General features: G+C 38.2%; 1 protein-coding gene across 2 annotated transcripts in view; it reads left to right on the forward strand.

Moving 5' to 3' along the window:
• Nucleotides 1-21,467, forward strand: part of NAA20 (N-alpha-acetyltransferase 20, NatB catalytic subunit) — a 26,812-nt gene extending 5,345 nt beyond the window's left edge. Inside the window, exons 3-6 of one of the 2 annotated variants that reach the window (XM_007454526.1) lie at nucleotides 14,856-14,946; nucleotides 15,433-15,568; nucleotides 20,331-20,476; nucleotides 20,946-21,467. In XM_007454526.1, coding sequence (XP_007454588.1) covers nucleotides 14,856-14,946; nucleotides 15,433-15,568; nucleotides 20,331-20,476; nucleotides 20,946-21,031 — 459 coding nt within the window. In that variant the 3' untranslated portion in view covers nucleotides 21,032-21,467. The remainder of the gene's footprint in view (nucleotides 1-14,855; nucleotides 14,947-15,432; nucleotides 15,569-20,330; nucleotides 20,477-20,945) is intronic. The other variant, XM_007454527.1, reaches the window with a different exon arrangement.
• Nucleotides 21,468-22,679: the final 1,212 nt, after the last annotated feature.

The raw sequence follows: 22,679 nt of genomic DNA on the forward strand, positions 1-22,679 counted from the left end.
AGCAGGAGGGGCTATTCCTGCCTGATGTGAATGAGTCTAGAGTGGACGAGCAGTCCTGGTGGCTCTGTGACATCCCCAGCGACCGGGCTCTGCAGTGGAACCACTCTCCCGTTCCCGGGTGTTCCTGGCTTCCTGTCCAGGTGGCTCCCAGAGCGTACCGCATCTCAGCCATGTTCCTGGCAGGAGGATCGATCAACAGAGGGGAAGGTGAGTGCATCCTTCCCAGACTCCCAGGGGTACGTCTGGGAGGTGCCACGCAGCCTTCTGCATCCTGTGGACTGCTGCCTTGTGCCATAGCTGCCTATCTAGAACAGAGTCTGGAATGAGCCTGATTTATATTGGGGCGTGTTGCTAAAGTGAAAGAAGGACTTTGGCTAACATTAGCAGTATTTCTCATGCTCCCCACTAGAGACACGGGCAAAGATGTGTGAAGTGAGGGTCCTCTGACCCTAACAGACAATCCCCACATGCTCAGGAGCATGAAACACAGAGCTGCACTTTGGGATTATGTGCCATGTCCACTGCAGGGTAGGAGGGTAGTATTAATTGATAATTTAACAAAGAGGGCATATAGGATGCTATGAAAATATTAAAAAGAGTTCGGTCTCACCAGTTAAAAGACATGCAGATTAAAACCAAAATGAGATACCGTGTTTTATCTATCAAATTATGAAGGATTTCAAGCAGTGGTAAAACTCAAGGCTGATGAAGGTGAGGTGAGGGGAGCGTCTCATAAGCTGTGAGTGACGGAGTAAATGCTAGTCTTCCTGGAAGGCACTTTGGTAATGTAATACCTAGTAATTCAATTTCCTGGAAGCTGAAGATAATAAGAAATAGAGTCAATTATGTCGAGTTGGCACAGTAATGTGCATGGGCCAGGTTTGGCCCACTGCCTTTTTTGTAAATAAAGCTTTATTGGACACAACCATGGTGAATAATGTACATGTTGTCTGTGCTCTTCTCCTTGGTCTTCACAGTTTTTTCTTTTAAATTGAAATATAGTTGATTTACAGTGTTGTATAAGTTCAGTAGTTTTTTATGGTAAGGACGCACAACAAGCTAGAAATAGAAGAACCTTTCTTAATTTGGTAAAGGTTCGGTATTAAAAACCTTCAGTAAGCATTATAGGTAAGTGAGAAATTAGATTCGTTCCCTTTAAGATAGGGTGTAAGATGAGAATGCCTGCTGTCACTACTGAACGTTAACATAGTTCCAGAGGAACTGACCAAAGGTATTGGAAAGAAGAAAGAAGTGAAAGAAAGTATAAGGATAAGAAAGGTAGAAATAAAACTGTCATTATGTATAATTGATAATACAGTCATCTATCTAGAAAAAAGAACAACCTATTCAGAATAAGCGAGTTCAGCAATGTTAGAACCAAGATCAAGTTTTGAAAAATCAGTAGCATTTCTGTACACTAGTAGTAGAAATCAAGAAAATATTTTTAATTGAATACTTAAAACATGAATATCTACTTAAAGAACATCATGCAGGGGCTTCCCTGGTGGCGCAGTGCTTGAGAGTCCGCCTGCCGATGCAGGAGACGCGGGTTCGTGCCCCGTTTCGGGAAGATCCCACATGCCGCGGAGCGGCTGGGCCCGTGAGCCATGGCCACTGAGCCTGCGCGTCCGGAGCCTGTGCTCCGCAAATGGGAGAGGCCACGACAGTGAGAGGCCCGCATAACGCAAGGAAAAAAAAAAAAAAAGAACATCATGCATAAAACTAAAAAGTTGAAAAAATGGAAGCAGATTTTTTTTTAATATCTAAAACTGACAGGAGGTGAATAGCTAGAATATATAACGATTTTTTTTCCCTGTTCTGTGCCTTTTAAAAAAAACTTTATTGGAGTCTAATTGATTTACAGTGTTGTGTTTCAGGTGCACAGCAAAGTGATTCACTTATACATGTATTCATTATTTTTCAGTCTTTTCTCCTACAGGTTGTCACAGAATATTGAGTAAAGTGCCCTGTGCTATACAGTAGGTCCTTATTGGTTACCTATCTTATATATAGTAGTGTGTGTATGTTAATCCTAAACTCCTGATTTATACCCCCCCTCCCCTCCACGTTTCCTCTTTGGTAACTGTAAGTTTGTTTTTGATATCTGTAAGCCTGTTTCTGTTTTGTAAATAAGTTCATTTTTATCAGTTTTTTAATTAGACTCCACGTATCAGTGATACCATATGATATTTGTCTTTGTCTGACTTACTTAGTCTGATAATCTCTGGGTCCATCCATGTTGCTGCAAATGGCATTATTTTCTTTTTTTTGGCTGAGTAGTATTCCACTGTATATATGTATACTATATCTTCTTTATCCATTCCTTTGTCGATGGACATTTAGGTTGCTTCCGTGTCGTGGCTATTGTAAACGGTGCTGCAGTGAACATTGGGGTGCATGTATCTTTTCAAATTATAGTTTTCTCCTGATAAATGCCCAGTAGTGGGATTGCTGGGTCATATGGTAGTTCTATTTTTAGTTTTTTAAGGAACCTCCATACTGTTCTCATAGTGGTTGTACCAATTTACATTCCCACCAGCAGTGTAGGAGGGTTCCCTTTTGTCCACACTCTATCCAGCATCTGTTTGTAGACTTTTTGATGATGGCCATTCTGACCAGTGTGAGGTGATATCTCATTGTAGTTTTTTTTTTTTTTAGATTCCGTATATATGTGTTAGCATATGGTATTTGTTTTTCTCTTTCTGACTGACTTCAGTCTGTATGACAGACTCTGGGTCCATCCACCTCACTACAAATAACTCAATTTCGTTTCTTTTTATGGCTAATATTCCATTGTATATATGTGTCACATCTTCTTTATCCATTCATCTGTTGAGGGACACTTAGTTTGCTTCCATGTCCTGGCTATTGTAAATAGAGCTGCAGTGAACATTGTGGTACATGACTCGTTTTGAATTATGGTTTTCTCAGGGTATATGCCCAGTAGTGGGATTGCTGGGTGGTATGGTAGTTCTATTTGTAGTTTTTTAAGGAACCTCCATACTGTTCTCCATAGTGGCTGTATCAATTTACATTCCCACCAGCAGTGCAAGAGGGTTCCCTTTTCTCCACACCCTCTCCAGCATTTATTGTTTGTAGATTTTTTGATGATGGCCATTCTGACCGGTGTGAGATGATATCTCATTGTAGGTTTGTTTTTTTTTTTTTAAAGAGAAAAGAAGTTTTCTTAAATCAGGAAAAACAAAGCACAGAAGAACCAACAGTGTTTCAAACAGAAAGTCACAAAAATTGTGATCATCATCATCAGTTCACTCAGTCCCATGTAATTAATTTTTTTTCATCTTGATCTTTTGTTAGCACTTTTTTGAATTCATCAGTTTTCCATTAGAGTTCTGAAAATGCTTATTCATTCAGTTCAGCAGTATAGTCAGTTACCAGAAACCTGTACTTGTCAGTCTTTTCCATGAATTACTTGAAGATGAAACCCTTTATAGGAACATTTTTGCAAAAGTAACAGAGTACACCCAGAACACTCTGTAAATGACAAAAGACTTAAAAATGACCACAGTTAAAGATTTGATGAAAGTTCATAATAATGCAATTGACAAGGAAATTTAGTTATTTCTGAGATATACATTTAAAAGTAATAACTAGAATTATGACTTAAAACATTGTACCAGAACATATAAGATTTTTAGGAATTTCATGTAATGTCTGAAACATTTATATTAACATATTTCCATACAAATAACCCAAAGAAAGTTTTAGTATGTTGTTTTTTTTTAATTTTTAAATTTTATTTATTTTTTTATACAGCAGTTTCTTATTAGTCATCAGTTTTATACACATCAGTGTATACATGTCAGTCCAAATCGCCCAATTCATCACACCACCATCCCCAACCCCCCACGGCTTTCCCCCCTTGGTGTCCATACGTTTGTTATCTACATCTGTGTCTCAACTTCTGCCCTGCAAACCGGTTCATCTGTACCATTTTTCTAGGTTCCACATACATGCGTTAATATACAATATTTGTTTTTCTCTTTCTGACTTACTTCGCTCTGTATGACAGTCTCTAGATCCATCCACGTCTCAACAAATAACCCAATTTCATTCCTTTTTATGGCTGAGTAATATTCCATTGTATATATGTACCAAAACTTCTTTACCCATTCGTTTGTCGATGGGCATTTAGGTTGCTTCCATGACCTGGCTGTTGTAAATAGTGCTGCAGTGAACATTGGGGTGCATGTGTCTTTCTGAATTATGCCCATCATTTCTGATGATGCCCATTCTAACTGGTGTGAGGTGATACCTCATTGTAGTTTTGATTTGCATTTCTCTAATAGTGATGTTGAGCAGCTTTTCATGTGCTGCTTGGCCATCTGGATGTCTTTGGAGAAATGTCTATTTAGGCCTGCCCATTTTTGGATCAGGTTGTTTGTTTGTTTTTGCGGTACGGAGGCCTCTCACTGTTGTGGCCTCTCCCGTTGTGGAGCACAGGCTCTGGACGTGCAGGCTCAGCGGCCATGGCTCACGGGCCCAGCCACTCTGCGGCATGTGGGATCTTCCCGGACCAGGGCACGAACCTGTGTCCCCTGCATCAGCAGGCAGACTCTCAACCACTGCGCCACCAGGGAAGACCTGGTTGTTTGTTTTTTAAATATTGAGCTGCATGAGCTGTTTATATATCTTGGAGATGAATCCTTTGTCTGTTGATTCGTTTGCAAATATTTTCTCCCATTCTGAGGGTTGTCTTTTCGTCTTATGGTTTCCTTTGCTGTGCAAAAGCTTTGAAGTTTCATTAGGTCCCATTTGTTTATTTTTGTTTTTATTTCCATTACTCTAGGAGGTGGATCAAAACAGATCTTCCTGTGATTTATGTCAAAGAGTGTTCTTCCTATGTTTTCCTCTAAGAGTTTTATAGTGTCCAGTGTTAAATTTAGATCTCTAATCCATTTTGAGCTTATTTTTGTGTATGGTATTAGGGAGTGTTCTAATTTCATTGTTTTACATGTAGCTGTCCAGTTTTTCCAGTACCACTTATTGAAGAGACTTTTCTCCATTCTGTATCCTTGCCTCCTTTGTCATAGATTAGTTGACCATAGGTGCGTGGGTTTATCTCTGGGCTTTCTATCTTGTTTCATTGATCTGTGTTTCTGTTTTGTGCCAGTACCATTTTGTCTTGATTACTGTAGCTTTGTAGTATAGTCTGAAGTCAGGGAGTCTGATTCCTCCAGCTCCGTTTTTTTCCCTCAAGACTGCTTTGGCTATTCGGGGTCTATTGTGTCTCCATACAAACATTAAGATTTTTTGTTCTAGTTCTGTAAAAAATGCCATTGGTAATTTGATAGGGATTGCATTGAATCTGTAGATTGCTTTGGGTAGTATAGTCATTTTCACCATACTGATTCTTCCAATCCAAGAACATGGTATATCTCTCCATCTGTTGGTATCATCTTTAATTTCTTTCATCAGTGTCTTATAGTTTTCTGCATACAAGTCTTTTGTCTCCCTAGGTAGGTTTATTCCTAGGTATTTTTTTCTTTTTTGTTGCAATGGTAAATTGGAGTGTTTTCTTAATTTCTCTTTCAGATTTTTCATCATTAGTGTATAGGAATGCAAGAGATTTCTGTGCATTAATTTTGTGTCCTGCTACTTTACCAAATTCATTGATTAGCTCTAGTAGTTTTCTGGTGGCATTTTTAGGATTCTCTATGTATAGTATCATGTCATCTGCAAACAGTGACAGTTTTACTTCTTCTTTTCTAATTTTTACTCCTTTTATTTCTTTTTCTTCTCTGATTGCCGTGGCTAGGACTTCCAAAACTATGTTGAATAATAATGGTAAGAGTGGACATCCTTGTCTTGCTCCTGATCTTAGAGGAAATGCTTTCAGTTTTTCACCATTGAGAATGATGTTTGCTGTGGGTTTGTCGTATATGCCCTTTATTATGTAGAGGTAGGTTCCCTCTGTGCCCACTTTCTGGAGGCTTTTTATCATAAATGGGTGTTGAATTTTGTCGAAAGCTTTTTCTGCATGTATTGAGATGATCATATGGTTTTTATTCTTCAATTTGTTAATGTGGTGTATCACATTGATTGATTTGCATATATTGAAGAATCCTTGCATCCTTGGGATAAATCCCACTTGATCATGGTGTATGATCCTTTTAATGTGTTGTTGGATTCTGTTTGCTAGTATTTTGTTGAGTTTTTCATCTTTATTCATCAGTGATATTGGTCTGTAATTTTCTATTTTTGTAGTATCTTTGTCTGGTTTTGGTATCAGGGTGATGGTGACCTCATAGAATGAGTTTGGGAGTGTTCCTTCCTCTGCAATTTTTGGAAGAGTTTGAGAAGGATGGGTGTTAGCTCTTCTCTAAATGTTTGATAGAATTCACCTGTGAAGCCATCTGGTCTAGGGCTTTTGTTTGTTGCAAGATTTTTAATCACAGTTTCAATTTCATTACTTGTGATCGGTCTGTTCATATTTTCTATTTCTTCATGGTTCAGTCTTGGAAGGTTATACCTTTCTAAGAATTTGTCCATTTCTTCCAGGTTGTCCATTTTATTGGCATACAGTTGCTTGTAGTAGTCTCTCAGGATGCTTTGTATTTCTGTGGTGTCTGTTGTAACTTCTCCTTTTTCATTTCTAATTTTATTGATTTGAGTCCTCTCCCTCTTTTTCTTGATGAGTCTGGCTAATGGTTTATCAGTTTTATCTTCTCAGAGAACCAGCTTTTAGTTTTATTGATCTTTGCTCTTGTTTTCTGTTTCTGTTTCATTTATGTCTGCTCTGATCTTCATGATCTCTTTCCTTCTGCTAACTTTGAGTTTTGTTCTTCTTTCTGTAGTTCCTTTAGATAGAAGGTTAGATTGTTTGAGATTTTACTTGTTTCTTGAGATAGGCTTGTATAGCTATAAACTTCCCTCTTAGAGCTGCTTTTGCTGCGTCCCATAGGTTTTGGGTCGTCGTGTTTTCATTGTCAATTGTCTCTAGGTATTTTTTGATTTCCTCTTTGATTTCTTCAGTGATCTCTTGGTTATTTAGTAATGTATTGTTTAGCCTCCATGTGTTTATGTTTTTTATGTTGTTTTCCCTGTAATTCATTTCTAATCTCATAGCGTTGTGGTCAGAAAAGATGCTTGGTATGATTTCAATTCTCTTAAATTTACTGAGGCTTGATTTGTGACCCAAGATGTGATCTATCCTGGAGAATGTTCCATGCGCACTTGAGAAAAAAGTGTAATCTGCTGTTTTTGGTTGGAATGTCCTATAAATATCAGTTAAATCTATCTGGTGTATTGTGTCATTTAAAGCTTGTTTCCTTATTTGTTTTCATTTTGGATGATCTGTCCATTGGTGTAAGTGAGGTGTTAAAGTCCCCCAGTATTATTGTGTTACTGTTGATTTCCTTTTTTATAGCTGTTAACAGTTGCCTTATGTATTAAGGTGCTCCTATGTTGGGTGCATGTATAATTGTTATATATTCTTCTTGGATTGGTCCCTTGATCATTATGTAATGTCCTTCCTTGTCTCTTATAACATTCTTTATTTTAAAGTCTATTTTATCTGATATGAGTATTGCTACTCCAGTTTTCTTTTGATTTCCATTTGCATGGAATATCTTTTTCCATCCCCTCACTTGCAGTCTTTATGTGTCCCTAGGTCTGAAGTGGTTCTCTTATAGACAGCATATATATGGGTCTTGTTTTTGTATCCATTCAGCAAGCCTGTGTCTTTTGGTTGGAGCATTTAATCCATTCACGTTTAAGGTAATTATCAGTATGTATGTTCCTATGCCCATTTTCTTAATTGTTTTGGGTTTGTTTTTGTAGGTCCTTTTCTCCTCTTGTGTTTCCCACTTAAGAGAAGTTCCTTTAGCATTTGTTGTAGAGCTGGTTTGGTGGTGCTGAATTCTCTTAGCTTTTGCTTGTCTGTAAAGCTTTTGATTTCTCCATCAAATCTGAATGAGATCCTTGCGGTTGTAGGTTCTTCCCTTTCATCACTTTAAGTATATCATGCCACTCCCTTCTGGCTTGTAGAGTTTCTGCTGAGAAATCAGCTGTTAACCTTATGGGAGTTCCCTTGTATGTTATTTGTCGTTTTTCCCTTGCTACTTTCAGTAATTTTTCTTTGTCTTTAGTTTTTGCCAGTTTGATTACTATGTGTCTCGGCATGTATCTCCTTGGGTTTATCCTGTATGGGACTCGCTGCACTTCCTGGACTTGGTGGCTATTTCTTTTCCCATGTTAGGGAAGTTTTCGACTATAATCTCTTCAGATATTGTCTCAGGTCCTTTCTCTCTCTCTTCTCCTTCTGGGACCCCTGTAATGCGAATGTTGTTGCGTTTAATGTTGTCCCAGAGGTCTCTTAGGCTGTCTTCATTTCTTTTCATTCGTTTTTCTTTATTCTGTTGCACAACAGTGAATTCCACCATTCTGTCTTCCAGGTCACTTATCCGTTCTTCTGCCTCAGTTATTCTGCTATTGATTCCTTCTGGTGTAGTTTTTATTTCAGTTATTGTATTGTTCATCTCTGTTTGTTTGTTCTTTAAGTCTTCTAGTTCTTTGTTAAACATTTCTTGCATCTTCTTGATCTCAGCCTCCATTCTTTTTCCGAGGTTCTGGATCATCTTCACTGTCATTATTCTGAATTATTTTCCTGGAAAGTTGCCTATCTCCACTTCATTTAGATGTTTTTCTGGGGTTTTATCTTGTTCCTTCATCTGGTACATAGCCCTCTGCCTTTTTATCTTGTCTGTCTTTCTGTGAATGTGGTTTTTGTTCCAGAGGCTGCAGGATTGTAGTTCTTGCTTCTGTTGTCTGCCCTCTGGTGGATGAAGCTATCTTAAGAGGCTTGTGTGAGTTTCCTGATGGGAGGGACTGGTGGTGCGTAGAGCTGACTGTTGCTCTGTTGGGCAGAGCTCAGTAAAACTTTAATCCGCCTGACTGCTGATGGGTGGGGCTGGGTTCCCTCCCTGTTGGTTGTTTGGCCTGAGGCAACCCAACACTGGAGCCTACCTGGGCTCTTTGCTGGGGCTAATGACAGACTCTGGGAGGGCTCACGCCAAGGAGTACTTCCCAGAACTTTTGCCAGTGTCCTTGTCCCCACGGTGAGCCACAGCCATCTCCCACCTCTGCAGGAGACCCTCTAACACTAGCAGGTCTGGTTCAGTCTCCCCTGGGGTCACTGCTCCCTCTGCTGTGTCCCAATGCGCACACTACTTTGTGTGTTCCCTCCAAGAGTGGAGTCTCTGTTTCCCCCAGTCCTGTTGAAGTCCTGCAGTCAAATCCCACTAGGTTTCAAAGTCTCATTCTCTAGGAATTCTTCCTCCCGTTGCTGGACCCCCAGGTTGGGAATCCTGATGGTGGGGCTCAGAACCTTCACTCCAGTGGGTGGACTTCTGTGGTATAAGTGTTCTCCAGTCTGTGAGTCACCCACCCAGCAGTTATGGGATTCGATTTTACTGTGATTGAGCCCCTCCTACCGTCTCATTGTGGCTTCTCCTTTGTCTTTGGATGTGGGTTATCTTTTTTGGTGAGTTCGAGTGTCTTCCTGTTGATGATTGTCCAACAGTTAGTTGTGATTCTGGTGTTCTCGCAAGAGGGAGTGAGAGCATGTCCTTCTACTCTGCCATCTTGGTTCCTCCCTCCCTCGTTGTAGTTTTGATTTGCATTTCTCTGATAATTAGTGATGTAGAACATTTTTTAACGTGCTTTTTAGCCATCTTTTTTTTTGGAGAAATGTCTGTTTAGATCTGCCCATTTTTTGATTGGGTTGTTTGTTTTTTTGATATATAGATGCATGAGCTATTTGTATATTTTGGAGATTAATCTCTTGTCAGTTGCTTCATTTGCAAATATTTTCTCCCATTCTGTGGGTGTGTTTTCATTTTGTTTATGGTTTCTTTTGCTGTGTAGAAGCTTTTAAGTTTAATTAGGTCCCATTTATTTATTTTTGTTTTTATTTTCATTACTGTAGGAGGTGGACCAAAGAAGATACTGCTGCAATTTATGTCAAAGAGTGTTTTGCCTGTGTTTTCCTCTAAGTTTTATAGTGTCTGGCCTTCATTTAAGTCTTTAATCTGTTTTGAGTTTATTTTTGTGTATGGTGTTAGGGAGTGTGCTAACTTCATTCTTTTACGTGTAGCTGTCCAATTTTTGCAGCCTCACTTATTGAAGAGACTGTCTTTTCTCCATTGTATGTTCTTGCCTCCTTTGTCATAGATTAGTTGACCGTAGGTGTGTCAACTATCTATGTGGGTTTATCTCTCGGCTTTCTATCCTGTTCCATTGATTTGTATTTCTGTTTTTGTGCCAGTACCATACTGTTTTGATGACTGTAGCATTGTAATATAGCCCAAAGTCAGGGAGCCTGATTGCTCCAGCTCTGTTTTTCATTCTCAGGATTGCTTTTGCTATTAGGGGTCTTTTGTGTTTCCATACAAATTAAAAATTCTTTTGGTTCTAATTCTGTGAAAAATGCCATTGCTAATTGATAGGGATTGTAGTTGAATCTGATTGCCTTGGGTAGTATAGTCATTTTGACAGTATTGATTCTTTCAATCAAAGAGCATGGTATGTTTTTCCGTTTGTGTCATCTTTCTGTCATCAGCATCTTATAGTTTTCAGAGTACAGGTCTTTTGTCCCCTTGGTAAGTTTATTCCTAGGTGTTTTATTCTTTTTGATGTGATGGTAAGTGGGATTGTTTCCTTAATTTCTCTTTTTTGGTCTTTCATTGTTAGTGTACAGGAATGGAAGAGATTTCTGTGTATTAATTTTGCATCCTGCAACTTTACCAGAATCATTGATGAGCCCTAGTTTTCTGGTAGCATCTTCAGGATTTTCTGTGTGTGGTATTTTATCTGCAAACAGTGACGATTTTACTTCTTTTCCAATTTGGATTTCTTTTATTTCTCTTTTTCTCTGATTGCCATGCCTAGGACTTCCAAAACTGTTGAATAAAAGTGGTGACAGTGGACATCTTTGCCTTGTTCCTGATCTTAGATGGAATGCTCTAAGCTTTTCACTGTTGAGAATGATGTTAGCTGTGGGTTTGTCATATATGGCCTTTATTATGTTTAGGTAAGTTCCCTCTAGGCCCACTTTCTGGAGAGTTCTTATCATAAATCGGTGTTGAATTTTGTCAGAAGCTTTTTCTGCATCGATTGAGATGATCATATGGTTTTTATTCTTCAGTTTGTTGTTGTGGTGTATCACACGGATTTGCAGATATTGAAGCATCCTTGCCTCCCTTGGATAAAGCCCACTTGATCATGGTGTATGATCCTTTTAATGTATTGTTTGATTCAGTTTACTAGTATTTGGTTGAGGATTTTTGTATTTATGTTCTTCAGTTATACTGACCTGTAATTTTTTTTGTGGTATCTTTGTCTGGTTTTGATATCAGGGTGATGATGGCCTCACAGAATGAGCTTGGGAGTATTCCTTCCTCTGCAGTTTTTTGGAAGAGTTTCAGAAGGATAGGTGTTAACTCTTCTCTAAATGTTGATAGAATTTGCCTGTGAAGCCATGTGGTCCTGGACTTTTCTTTGTTGGAAGTTTTTAAATCACTTTCAATTTCAGTACTTGTGATTAGTCTGTTCATATTTTGTATTTTTTTCTGGTTCAGTCTTGGAAGGTTGTATCTTTCTAAGAATTTGTCCATTTCTTCTAGGTTGTCCGTTTTATTGGTATACAGTTGTTTGTAGTAGTCTATTATGATTCTTTGTTTTTCTGTGATGTCAGTTGTAACTTCTTTTCTCATCTTATTGATTTGAGCCCTCTCCTTTTTTTTGAGTCTGGCTAAAGGTTTATCCATTTTGCTTATCTTCTCAAAAGATCCAGCTTTTAGTTTCATTGATCTTTTTTGTTTTCTTTGTCTCTATTTCATTTATTTCTGCTCTGATCTTTATGATTTCTTTACTTTTACTAACTTTGGGGTTTTTTTTTTTTGTACTTTCTCTGGTTGCTTTAGGTGTAAGGTTAGGTTGTTTACTTGAGATTTTTGTCTTCTGAGGTAAGATTGTATTGCTGTAAACTTCCCCCTTAGAACTTCTTTTGCTGTGTCCCACAGGTTTTGGATTGCTATGTTTTTGATGTCATTTGTCTTTAGGTACTTGTCGATTTCTTCAGTGATCCATTGGTCGTTTGGTAACATTGTTTAGCCTCCACCTGTTTGTGTGTTTTTTTACAGTTTTTTTTTTTGCCTGTAATTGATTTCTAATCTCATAGCTTTGTGGTCAGAAAAAGACGCTTGATGTGATTTCAGTTTTCTTAAATTTACTGAGGCTTGATTTGTGGCCCAATATGTGATCTGTCCTGGAGAATGTTCCATGTGCACTTGAGAAGAAAGTGTATTCCGCTTTTGGGGATGGAATGTTCTGTAAATATCAGTTAAGTCCATCTGGTATAATGTGTCATTTAAGGCCTGTGTTTCCTGATTGATTTTCTGTCTGATCTGTCCACTGATGAAAGTGGCATGTTAAAGTCCCCCCCTATAATTGTGTTACTGTCAACTTCTCTTTTTATAGCTGTTACCATTTGCCTTATGTATTGAGGTGCTCCTGTGTTGGGTGCCTATATATTTACAATTGTTACATCCTCTTCCTGGATTGATCCCTTGATCATTATGTAGTGTCCTTCCTGATCTCTTGTAACAGTCTTTAAAGTTTTGTTTTGTCTGATATGAGTATTGCTACTCCTGCTTTCTTTTGAATTCCATTTGCATGGAATACCTTTTTCCATCCCCTCACTTTGTATGTGTCCCTAGATATGAAGTGGGTCTCTTGTAGATGGCATATATATGGGTCTTGTTTTTGTATGCATTTAGCCAGTCTGTGTCTGTTGGTTGGAGCATTTAATCCATTTACATTTAAGGTACTTATCAATAAATGTTCTTACTGCTGTTTTGTTCATTGGGGTTTGTTTTTGAAGGTCTTTTTTCTTTCTTTCCTCTTGTTCTCTTGTGATTTGATGTCTATCTTTTGTGTTGTTTGGATTGCTTTTTCTTTTTTTGTGTGTGTACCTATGGTAGATTTTTGGTTTGTGGTTCCTATGAGGTTTTGATATAGCCGTCTGTATAACTACAAGATTGTTTTAAGTTGCTGGTCTCAATTTCCAGTGTATTTCCAGTATCCTGCATTTGTACTCTTTTCATGGTTGCTGATTTTGATATATTTATGTGTGGATGGTTTCCTACCTGTATGTTTGCCTTTACCAGTGAGCTTTCCCATTTGTAATTTTCTTGATTCTAATTGTGGCCTTTTCCACATAGAGAAGTTCCTTTAAGGTTTTGTGGTTTTCACAGTTTGAGTAGCTGCAACAGAGGCCAATATGGTCCACACAGCCTTGAATATTTACTGTCTCCTTTTCTGTTTTCTGATTTTTATTGGAGTATAGTTGCTTTATAGTGTTGTGTTAGTTTCAGGTGTACAACAAAGTGAATCAGTTATACATGTATTTCCTCTTTTTTCGATTTCCTTCCCATTTAGGTTACCACAGAGCATTGAGTTCCCTGTGCTTTACTTTAGGGTCTTGTTAGTTATCTATTTTTATGCATAGTATCAATAGTGTATATGTCAATCCCAATTCCCCAATTCATCACCCACTCCCCGCACCCCCCCAATCTGGCTCTTTATAGAAAATGTTATTTTGTTAGCCCCTGAGTTATGTCAGTAACAGCAGTAAAAATCAACTATAGATACATGCAACAACAGGGCTACATATCAGAAACAAAGTTGAATGGAAAAAGACTCCTTAATTTTCATTTGTATTTAAAAAATTGACCTGTTAAAGACTTCCTCATGTTTATAAAAAAGTAAAAGGATTTTGAAGAATTCTGAATGACAGAAAACTTTTCACTGTATATAAGGGAAAGTATTAGGATGCAAATCAATTTATGTGGTGTGCTTCCCGTTACACTTAAAAGTTTTTGGTGAAAGTCCCATAATCCAGGTGAGGCCATGTTTCAGAGTAACCTTCCAGGGCTTGGTCCATGAGCTTGAGCCCCGGGCTCCTCCGGCAGCCAGAGAAGAGATGGTTATGATGTCAGTGGCTGGATGGCAGAAAGACTTGACGACTGCCATGTTAAGGGTTATGTTTGAAGAGACAGAATAAAGGCTGTCCTTCAGAGGGGAGTTTGAAGAATTTACACTGAACAGATTTTCCAGGAAGTTTAAAAAAAAATGATTGATGGTGTCCCCTCATAGAACTGCATCAGCAAGCTTATACTAAGGAGGAGGACAGGAATTGAGTACAAGTCAGCAAGAACACCAGGGTTGAAGAGTTAAGTAATGAGCAGTACTCAGGCATTCACTTATAAGTCAGCTTTTTTTTTTTTTTTTTTTTTTTTTTTTTTTTTTGCATTACTAGAAATGGAGACCTTGAATTGGTGGAGGGGAAAAACTAGGTTTGTTAAGTAGCCTTTGGAAATACTTAAGTTTAAAGTTATTTTCAGTGTCCCATGGCTGAAGCTAATATAGGAACTAGTCGTTAATTTCCCAGTGCAATTATGGAAAAATAAACATACTGAGCATGTGCTGTTTGCCAAGCGCCAGGGATAGAGGGAACATGGCATACATGTTACAAGTAAAAGTGCTGTGCAGGGATTTAGACACAGTGTGAGCAGCGGGGGAGACGACTGTAGAACTTGGGAGCCTGGTTCTCTGCTGGATGCCACTGTCTCCAGTCACATTTGAGTTTATATATATTCAGTCAATTTTCTTAAAAATTAGTGCTTAACCTAAATATTTCATCTAATAAATTGATTACGGAAGTCATACATATGGCTGGGGATAAACAATATACTTTTTAAAGGAAACTTGAAAATATCCCTTTCATGAAGAAATCTGTCCATGACTTTGCATCCTCCTTAACAAGACTCTAGTACGGGATTCCTTTTTACTTACAGTACCTCGCCCACTGGCCAGAGTACTTCATTGTTGCAGAGGCCCCTGGTGGAGAGTTAATGGGTTATAGTAAGTATAACACCACTAGTACTTTTTTGGATAGGCAGTTGACATTAAAATATAGGTTTTAACTGATTATTTTATATTGATCACAGAACTGGAAGTATAATCTTGATGCCCATAATTTTATTTCCTTTTCAACCATTTGACAGCTCACCGATTGCTTCTGATCTGTTCTGTTTTAGGTACTATGCTAGGCCCAGGGGATAGAGCAGTGACCCAGACAGACTTGGTTGCATTGCTAACAAAAGTTTGAGCTGTAGATTGTCTGTTGTGTGTACATGACACACATAAATACCCACATGAAATGTAGATATTTTAAAAAATACGTATCAAGTAAAAGCATTTAATAACAATTAGCTAGATGACTTTTAAGTATTGCTTAGAGATCAGAACTTGGTCATTAGTTTCCTTTATAATAACAATGTACCAAACAGCATTTCTGTATGTGTAAATCCTCATGTTTAGTTACTGGATGTGATCTTTCATTGGCAGTCATGGGCAAAGCAGAAGGCTCGGTGGCGAGGGAAGAGTGGCACGGGCACGTCACAGCTCTGTCTGTTGCCCCGGAATTCCGACGCCTTGGTCTGGCTGCTAAGCTTATGGAATTATTGGAGGAGATTTCAGAAAGGTAGGCACCTGCTCTGCAAATGATTTTTGGACTCTAATAACCATTTGAGTTTTCTCTTGGTGAATGTTTTATCAGATTTTTTCCTTCAGATTGAATATCTGTCATGGTGCAAATAGTCCTTATAACAATTCTGTCACATATTTAGAGTGATATTATTGTCCCTGTTTCGCCACTGAGGAAAATTAAGGCAATGTGAGTGACCTGCCTAATTGGTGGAATCAAAATCTAGCCCTCAAGGTTTCTGTTAGTGTTCTTGCCACTGTGGCAGGTGTTTCCAAATTCTTTGTTAACACTGTCCTTGGCATCTCAGTAATTTTTTCATAAGTGCCCTAGGCTAAACAAAAGTGTAGTCTTAAGCAGTTGTGTCCCAGCAAGCTAGTAGCTATTCGGAAGAAAAAAATATTTTCATTTCATTGTTAAATAACTGTGGTTACCTCCTAATGAGATGTGTGCACCTGCTGGGCATTGCATGGCTTCTCAAACCTTGGAACCAGATTCTGCAGAACTGCCAGCATTCTTGTTTCATGATGATTTTCATGTGGTCCTGGGGTTTTTAATCACAGGAATTGCCAGAAGCCTGGCTTCGTAAAGATACTATGTCACCAAAAGGAATATAATGTGATATGATGTGTATTTGTGAACTATATAAAGCTAGTACTTTGCCAGTGTCCAACACGTAAGGTTTGCCTACGTTTTCCCCAAATGTTTGAAATATGCACCTCCGTGAGGCTGAGAACTGCAAACATTGTAGCTTTTTTTTCAGACCTGTTTTATGTGTCAAACACTCACTATGTGTTACTTTTATTAAATCCATTAAAGTGGAACATTTTAGAGAAGTAACCATGGCCTGAAAACACTGAGCCAAGTCAAGGCAAGAGGCATCTGAGCTCATTCTTAATTTAGCTGAAAAAGTCTAGTGCTTAAAAAGTCTAGTGCTTAAGAACTTAAAATTCTTCCTAGAGTGAATACAGAAGAGGTGAAAATCTTTAGCAAGATTGTAGTTTACACACCTTGGTTAATGGCATATGTTGTTGAAAACAAGTCTTTGGCATTATCATCATGTATAGTTGACAGGGAGTTAGGAACTGTGTTCTAATTGCACATCAGATATAATGTATTTATAGGATAGACCATCTCTTAGAGTAGAAAACCACTATGCTCCCTTCCCTTACAGTTTCTAAACTTTCGTTTACTTTACAATAGTTGCTAAGATTTCAATAGTTGCTAAGATTCAAGTGACCTATATTTGTGTAGGGGTGTGTATACGTATATACACACACACATACATATATACATGTATTTTTAATGTATACATTGTGTACACTAAAAATAGAAACAGTATATAATATCCAAAGAGAAAAATAGGAAGGAAACTAAAGTAGCAAAACAAAGCATGAAATAAGGTGGTAGCAGTGAATCCAAATATAATTGATAAATACAACAGCAAATGTTCATGGACTAATGACTCCAGTTAAAAGACATTATTAATTATGCCAAGTGAACCAGGCACAGGAAGACAAATATTGCATGATTCCACTTAGATGCCTAAAGTAATTAAATTCATGAAGAGTGGAATGGTGGTGGATAGGGGAAATGTCAAGTTACTGAAGTTTCAGTTCAGCAAGAAGAATAAGCTCTGGAGTTTGATGTATAACGTTGTATACCTACACTCGAAGATAGTGTACATTTAAAATTCATTGAGAGGGTAGCTCTCATGTTATGTATTCTTAGGACAGTAACATTAAAAAATGATGGACTGTCAGAACTGTATTCTGTTTGCAGGAAATATGTATAAAGGTTAAAGGTAAAGATCGAAAGTAAAGAAATTTTTTAAATTATGCAAATTCTAACAGGGTGTGCTTAAATTAAGTCACATTATAGTTCAATAATTACGAGAATAAAAAAGGGTCTGCATACTGAGAAGAGTTAATCAGGGAGATGATGTAATAATTAAAAATTTTACGTACCCAGTGACAAATTCAACAGTTCACAAAACTACAAGAAGAAATAGACAAATCATCATAATTAGAGATACGAACATGCCTCATCCTAATTGTTAGGACAATCAGAAATTAAGGGTACAGAACAGGAGGGGTCAACAAACTTTTTCTGGGCCAGACAGTAAATGTTAAGGCTTCACAGGCCACCCAACGTCTCTGCCTTCATATATGTATTTTAACAACCCTTCAAAATTGTAAAAAAACCATTCTTTGCTTGAGAGCAGCATAAAAATAGGTTGCAAGCTGACCCCTGCCTTAACTAATTTCAGTCAGTAGCCAGAATCTTTCCATGAAGAAAGCTATGGCTTCTCTGGCAAATTTCACCAACAATTTTAGAAATAATGATGCTAAGTTTACTTTTACACACAAAAAGGGAACAATCAATCACAAAACCTCACAGGAGGAAGGAAAATCTCATGACAGATGCAAAGTCCCAGAAAATTCTTAGCAAAATGGATTCAGCAATTCATGGGGATGACATATCAGGGGAAAGTTTGTTTTAATATTAGAATGTATTCTACCAGTTAATAGGCTGAAGAATATTTTTTATCTCCGTAAATGTAGAAAACGCTTCGATACAATCCAGTGTTCACTCTTGATAAAAACCGTTAGCAATAGAAAGGGAAAATCTTACTTAACCTGAAAAACTGAAAACCTGTAGTAAATATGAGTGGTGATGCACTGAATGGTTTCCGGGACAGGACAGGACAGGATGCCTAAAGTCGGCTTCTCTTCAGTAATTTACTGGAAATCATCCTCTACCATACAAGTGAAGCAAGAAAAATAAAAGGTTTGAGAAGAAACAAAACCGTTATTTTGGATAGGTAAGGTTGTACAAATAGAAAACCTACAGGAAGGAATCTACAAATGTTTAGAATTTTAATAAAAGTTAAGCTAAGTTGTTGGATATAAAGTTAATTGCTTTTCTATGCAAACAGTAACACTTAGAAGAGGATGCGATTTGCATTGGCATCAGTACATTAAGCCCTTAGGAGAAATCTAACAAAAGCTGTGCAAGACCTCTCTGAAGTTTATACAACTTTACCCAGAGACAGTACAGATGACCTACCTAAGTGGAGGGAGGAACTACCTCTGCAGCGTAGCGTTACCCATCTCTACAGTAGACAGGTAACCGATCCACAGAGTCAGCGTAACTGCGGCCCAAATCTCAAGTCTTTTCCGTGCGACTTGTTGATTCTGAAATTTACAGGGAATGGAAGGAGCCATTCCCTGGCTAAGAGGTAAGACACTCTTGAACAACAAAAAAGTGAGTGGAGTAATTGTCTAGGCTAGTGGAACAGAATTTGAGACACAGACTCAGGAACACATGGATTTAGACACACCTTGGAGGAGGCAACTGCAGATCAGTGGTGGGGAAGGATACACTTTCCAATAAACTTGGTGGCACCACTGGATATCCATATGGGAAAAGATTTTTCCCACATTAGTACCTTATCATACACAGATCAATTCCATATTTACTAAAAACCTGTATGTGAAGAGCAAAACTAAAAAGCCCTTAGGAGCACCTTCAAAGGAAAGTGTCTCCATGACCTCGGTAGAGAAAGAACTTCTCAAGCCCTAAAAAGTGCAAGGAAGGTTCATGTATTCAGCTTCACTAGAGTGCGGTAACTTTGTTCATCAAACGATACATAAGGATAATGACAAGTCACAAATTGGAAAAAGATTTGCAAATTGGGGAGAAGACTTGCACCATCTTTTACACAAGGCTGAATATCCAGAATACATAGAGAACTACATGTGGGGGAGAAAAATAAATGTGTGAAAGACCAATAAAGACCATACAGAACGAGAAATCTAAATGGTTGACACAAACATAATCAGGCTTGTTAGTAGTCAGAAATGCCAGCTAAAATTGCCCTGAGATGCCATCATAAGACTTTCAAAAATAAAAATGTCAGCTGTTCCAAGCCACCCCTGTGGGGTGGAGTCTACCCCCTCCTGTGGGAGTGTCAGGTGGCACATGTGGGCTGGGAGACAGGCATTATCTGATAAAGTTGAAGGTGTCCCTGTGAGCCAGCAGTGACACTAACTACAGACCTTAGATATCGTACCACGAGACACACAACAAAATACCTGTAGCAGCATAGTTGATAATGTGTAGGACCACAGACATCTCACATCTCATAGTGTGTCCATACAGGGACACACTAAACACAGGGAGGACGGACACGCTCCAGCTGCCGCGGGACTGACTCAGTACAGACTGAGAGGCGAGTAAAGTATGACTCCATTCAGGTGACGTTCACAAACAGGAGAAATTAAACCAGTACAGGTGGTAGTCTACTGCATAAAGCAAGGCACTGATGACAACACAAGTCAGGACATGGAGACCTGGGTAAGAAAGAGGCTGTCACTGACCGGAGGGACCCAAGGGCTTCAGAGCTGTGACCAGTGTCCTGTGGTTATACAAGGCCACATTGGTGCTTTTTTCAAAACCTTTAATTTGTGCATATGGGTGAAACTATTATATGACTAATTGGTAAAATGATTTTTAAAGCCAGGTAACAGAATTGTGGTTAAAAAAAAAAAAAGCTTTTCTTTTAAGAAAACCTGTAGGTTTTGAAACGTTATAGTTATCTTTTGTACTGCAAAATAATTGCCATAAAGCCTCAGCAGTAAAAACTGATAACATGATGTAATTGACTGCAGGGTTTCATAGTACCATCCTATGAATAGTCAAAGTAGTTTTAAAAATTATTTTCAAGGACTTCTAATTTTTTTTTTTTTTTTAATTACAGAAAGGGTGGATTTTTTGTTGATCTCTTTGTAAGAGTGTCTAACCAAGTTGCAGTCAACATGTACAAGCAGTTAGGCTACAGTGTGTACAGGACGGTCATAGAGTACTATTCGGCCAGCAACGGGGAGCCCGATGAGGATGCTTACGGTGAGCTCCCTTCTGGGGTGGTATCCCCGAGAGGAAGCCGAATGTCTACATTCATCCTACAGACTGAAATACTCGGCTATTTTAATACACCTAAGAGAATCATATTTAAAATCTGAGCTATAATATTTAAATCTGGTTTAACCTGCCCTTATGAACCTACCACTGATTAACTTACATTAACTAACCATTGGTTAATTACTGTCAATTATTGTTTTACTGGTACAGACACATTATTTTACTAAGGTTCTGTCAAAAGAACATTTGTAGGATGAGCTGGATCCCAGCTGGGGTTTGGTGTACTCGTGATTGAGAATCTCACTTATAAATACATTTCTCTTAGAATATGATAGAAGTGGGGGTGGGGGACAAAACCTCTTATAGTTTTTTTTTTTTTTAACCTATACACTTTAAATTTGATATAAAATATTCTGACATTTGGGTACTTACATTAAACTTTGCTTCCTAACAGATATGAGGAAAGCACTTTCCAGGGACACTGAGAAGAAATCCATCATACCATTACCTCATCCTGTGAGGCCGGAAGACATTGAATAACCATGAGCAGTGGTTCTTAGGCTGATGATGCTCCAGATATTTTATGGACAATATTATTTTCATTAGATGATCCTGGAGCTCTATAGGAGAAAAGGGAATCGTTTAGATCTTAAAGACTTCAAGAAAAAAACAGGTTATAAACTTAAGTCTTGTTTCCTATTAGCAATATCATACCTTCTAAAGCTGTCCACTGTAATAAAATTCAGCCAAAAAAGGCAGCTAGGTCAAAAGGAAACATTCCACTGTTATGGTTCATAATGTAATATTCATGGTATGCTAGGGAAAAAGCTTGCTCCAATCTCCTCCTAAATTCTGTGCCTGAGAACCACTGCTGCATATATATTTTTTATTTTGTATTGAACTGTTAATTGAAGCTTTAAAAGCATATATGAGATGTGTAAATCTAAGATGTATAGTAAAATGCACTGTTGACTCTTGAGTGTTTTCGGGAAGTTTTTTGGTCATTTATAAACCTCAGGTTATCAGGATTGAAGAAGGTCATCATTTAGGGTACGTTGTTTCCCTTACATTTTTCACTTACATACAAAGCATTGTTTGTTTAAATGCTTACTTGGACAGTCCCTGCCCAGCACACTTAAGCGTCCTTCTTATTGCAAAGTTCTTCCCAGATACTTGTTTCCATACTGCTGGTCTCTCGCAGGTCTTTTCTTTGTCTAGTCTCACAGTGCTTTGCTTAAATCCTGCCTTTCGAAATACAAAAAGATGCTAAAATAAAGGGGGAAAAGAACCTGATTCCCAAAGAAAGGCCATGTAATTAGATCACAGGCTAACCACATATTTTCATGTGTAGTTTTCATCGCATGCAGTATCTGAAAATATCCAGTGAGTAACAGTAGCTAAAGAAAACAAAATAAATCACAGAAATGATTATTAAAACCCTGTTACTTTTGAAAGGACTTATTTTGGTGGAGTTGAGGGTGAGAGAGAAGTGAGGTTCTCCCAGGAGAGTAACTTTTTCTTTCATGCATTTCACACTGGCACGTTACCTACCTGCCCGAAAGTGGCCTTAGGAGTTTACAGGAGAACTTGACTGCTAGTTTTTTTCCTTACACACACACGCGACACGAACAGAACGTGATTATGATTAGTCACCTAGAGTAGCATCTGGCCTGTTTTCATCTCACCCCGTGGCCCTGTGCACTTAGCCAACTCAGAGCACACTGCTCCTGTTCGTTGACTGGACAGACCTCGGAACTCAACAGTCAGAGCCTATGATCCCAGCAGCTGAAGCTGGTCAGGTGACTGAAGTGGCGAGGCTATGAGTAGGTTGCTTCACCTGCTAGTCCTGTTTCCTTCTGCCCCCAATTTTCAAGATACAATTTAACACTATATTGATTAGCTTTTATTCCCTTGGGTGAATAATACACTTGAAAATGTAATAATAAATTTGCAAACAATATATTTGCTAATTGGCCTTCTAGGTGAAAAAACACAAAGATACGGTTCTAGTCAAACAGCTTGTGCAGTGAACAAAAAAAAAATAGGCTTGAGAAATACAGGCTGGATTAAAGGAAACAATCTCTCAGATGAGTTAATTAAGGCAAGTATTTTTTGCCTGAGAATATAAGCAGCATATCAGCCAGCAAGTACATTATCATCTTGTGCTGCTTTGTTTCATGACTTAGCA

Source organism: Lipotes vexillifer, unplaced genomic scaffold (genome assembly GCF_000442215.2).
Source record: "Lipotes vexillifer unplaced genomic scaffold, Lipotes_vexillifer_v1.1 scaffold365, whole genome shotgun sequence".
NCBI lineage: Eukaryota > Metazoa > Chordata > Mammalia > Artiodactyla > Lipotidae > Lipotes > Lipotes vexillifer.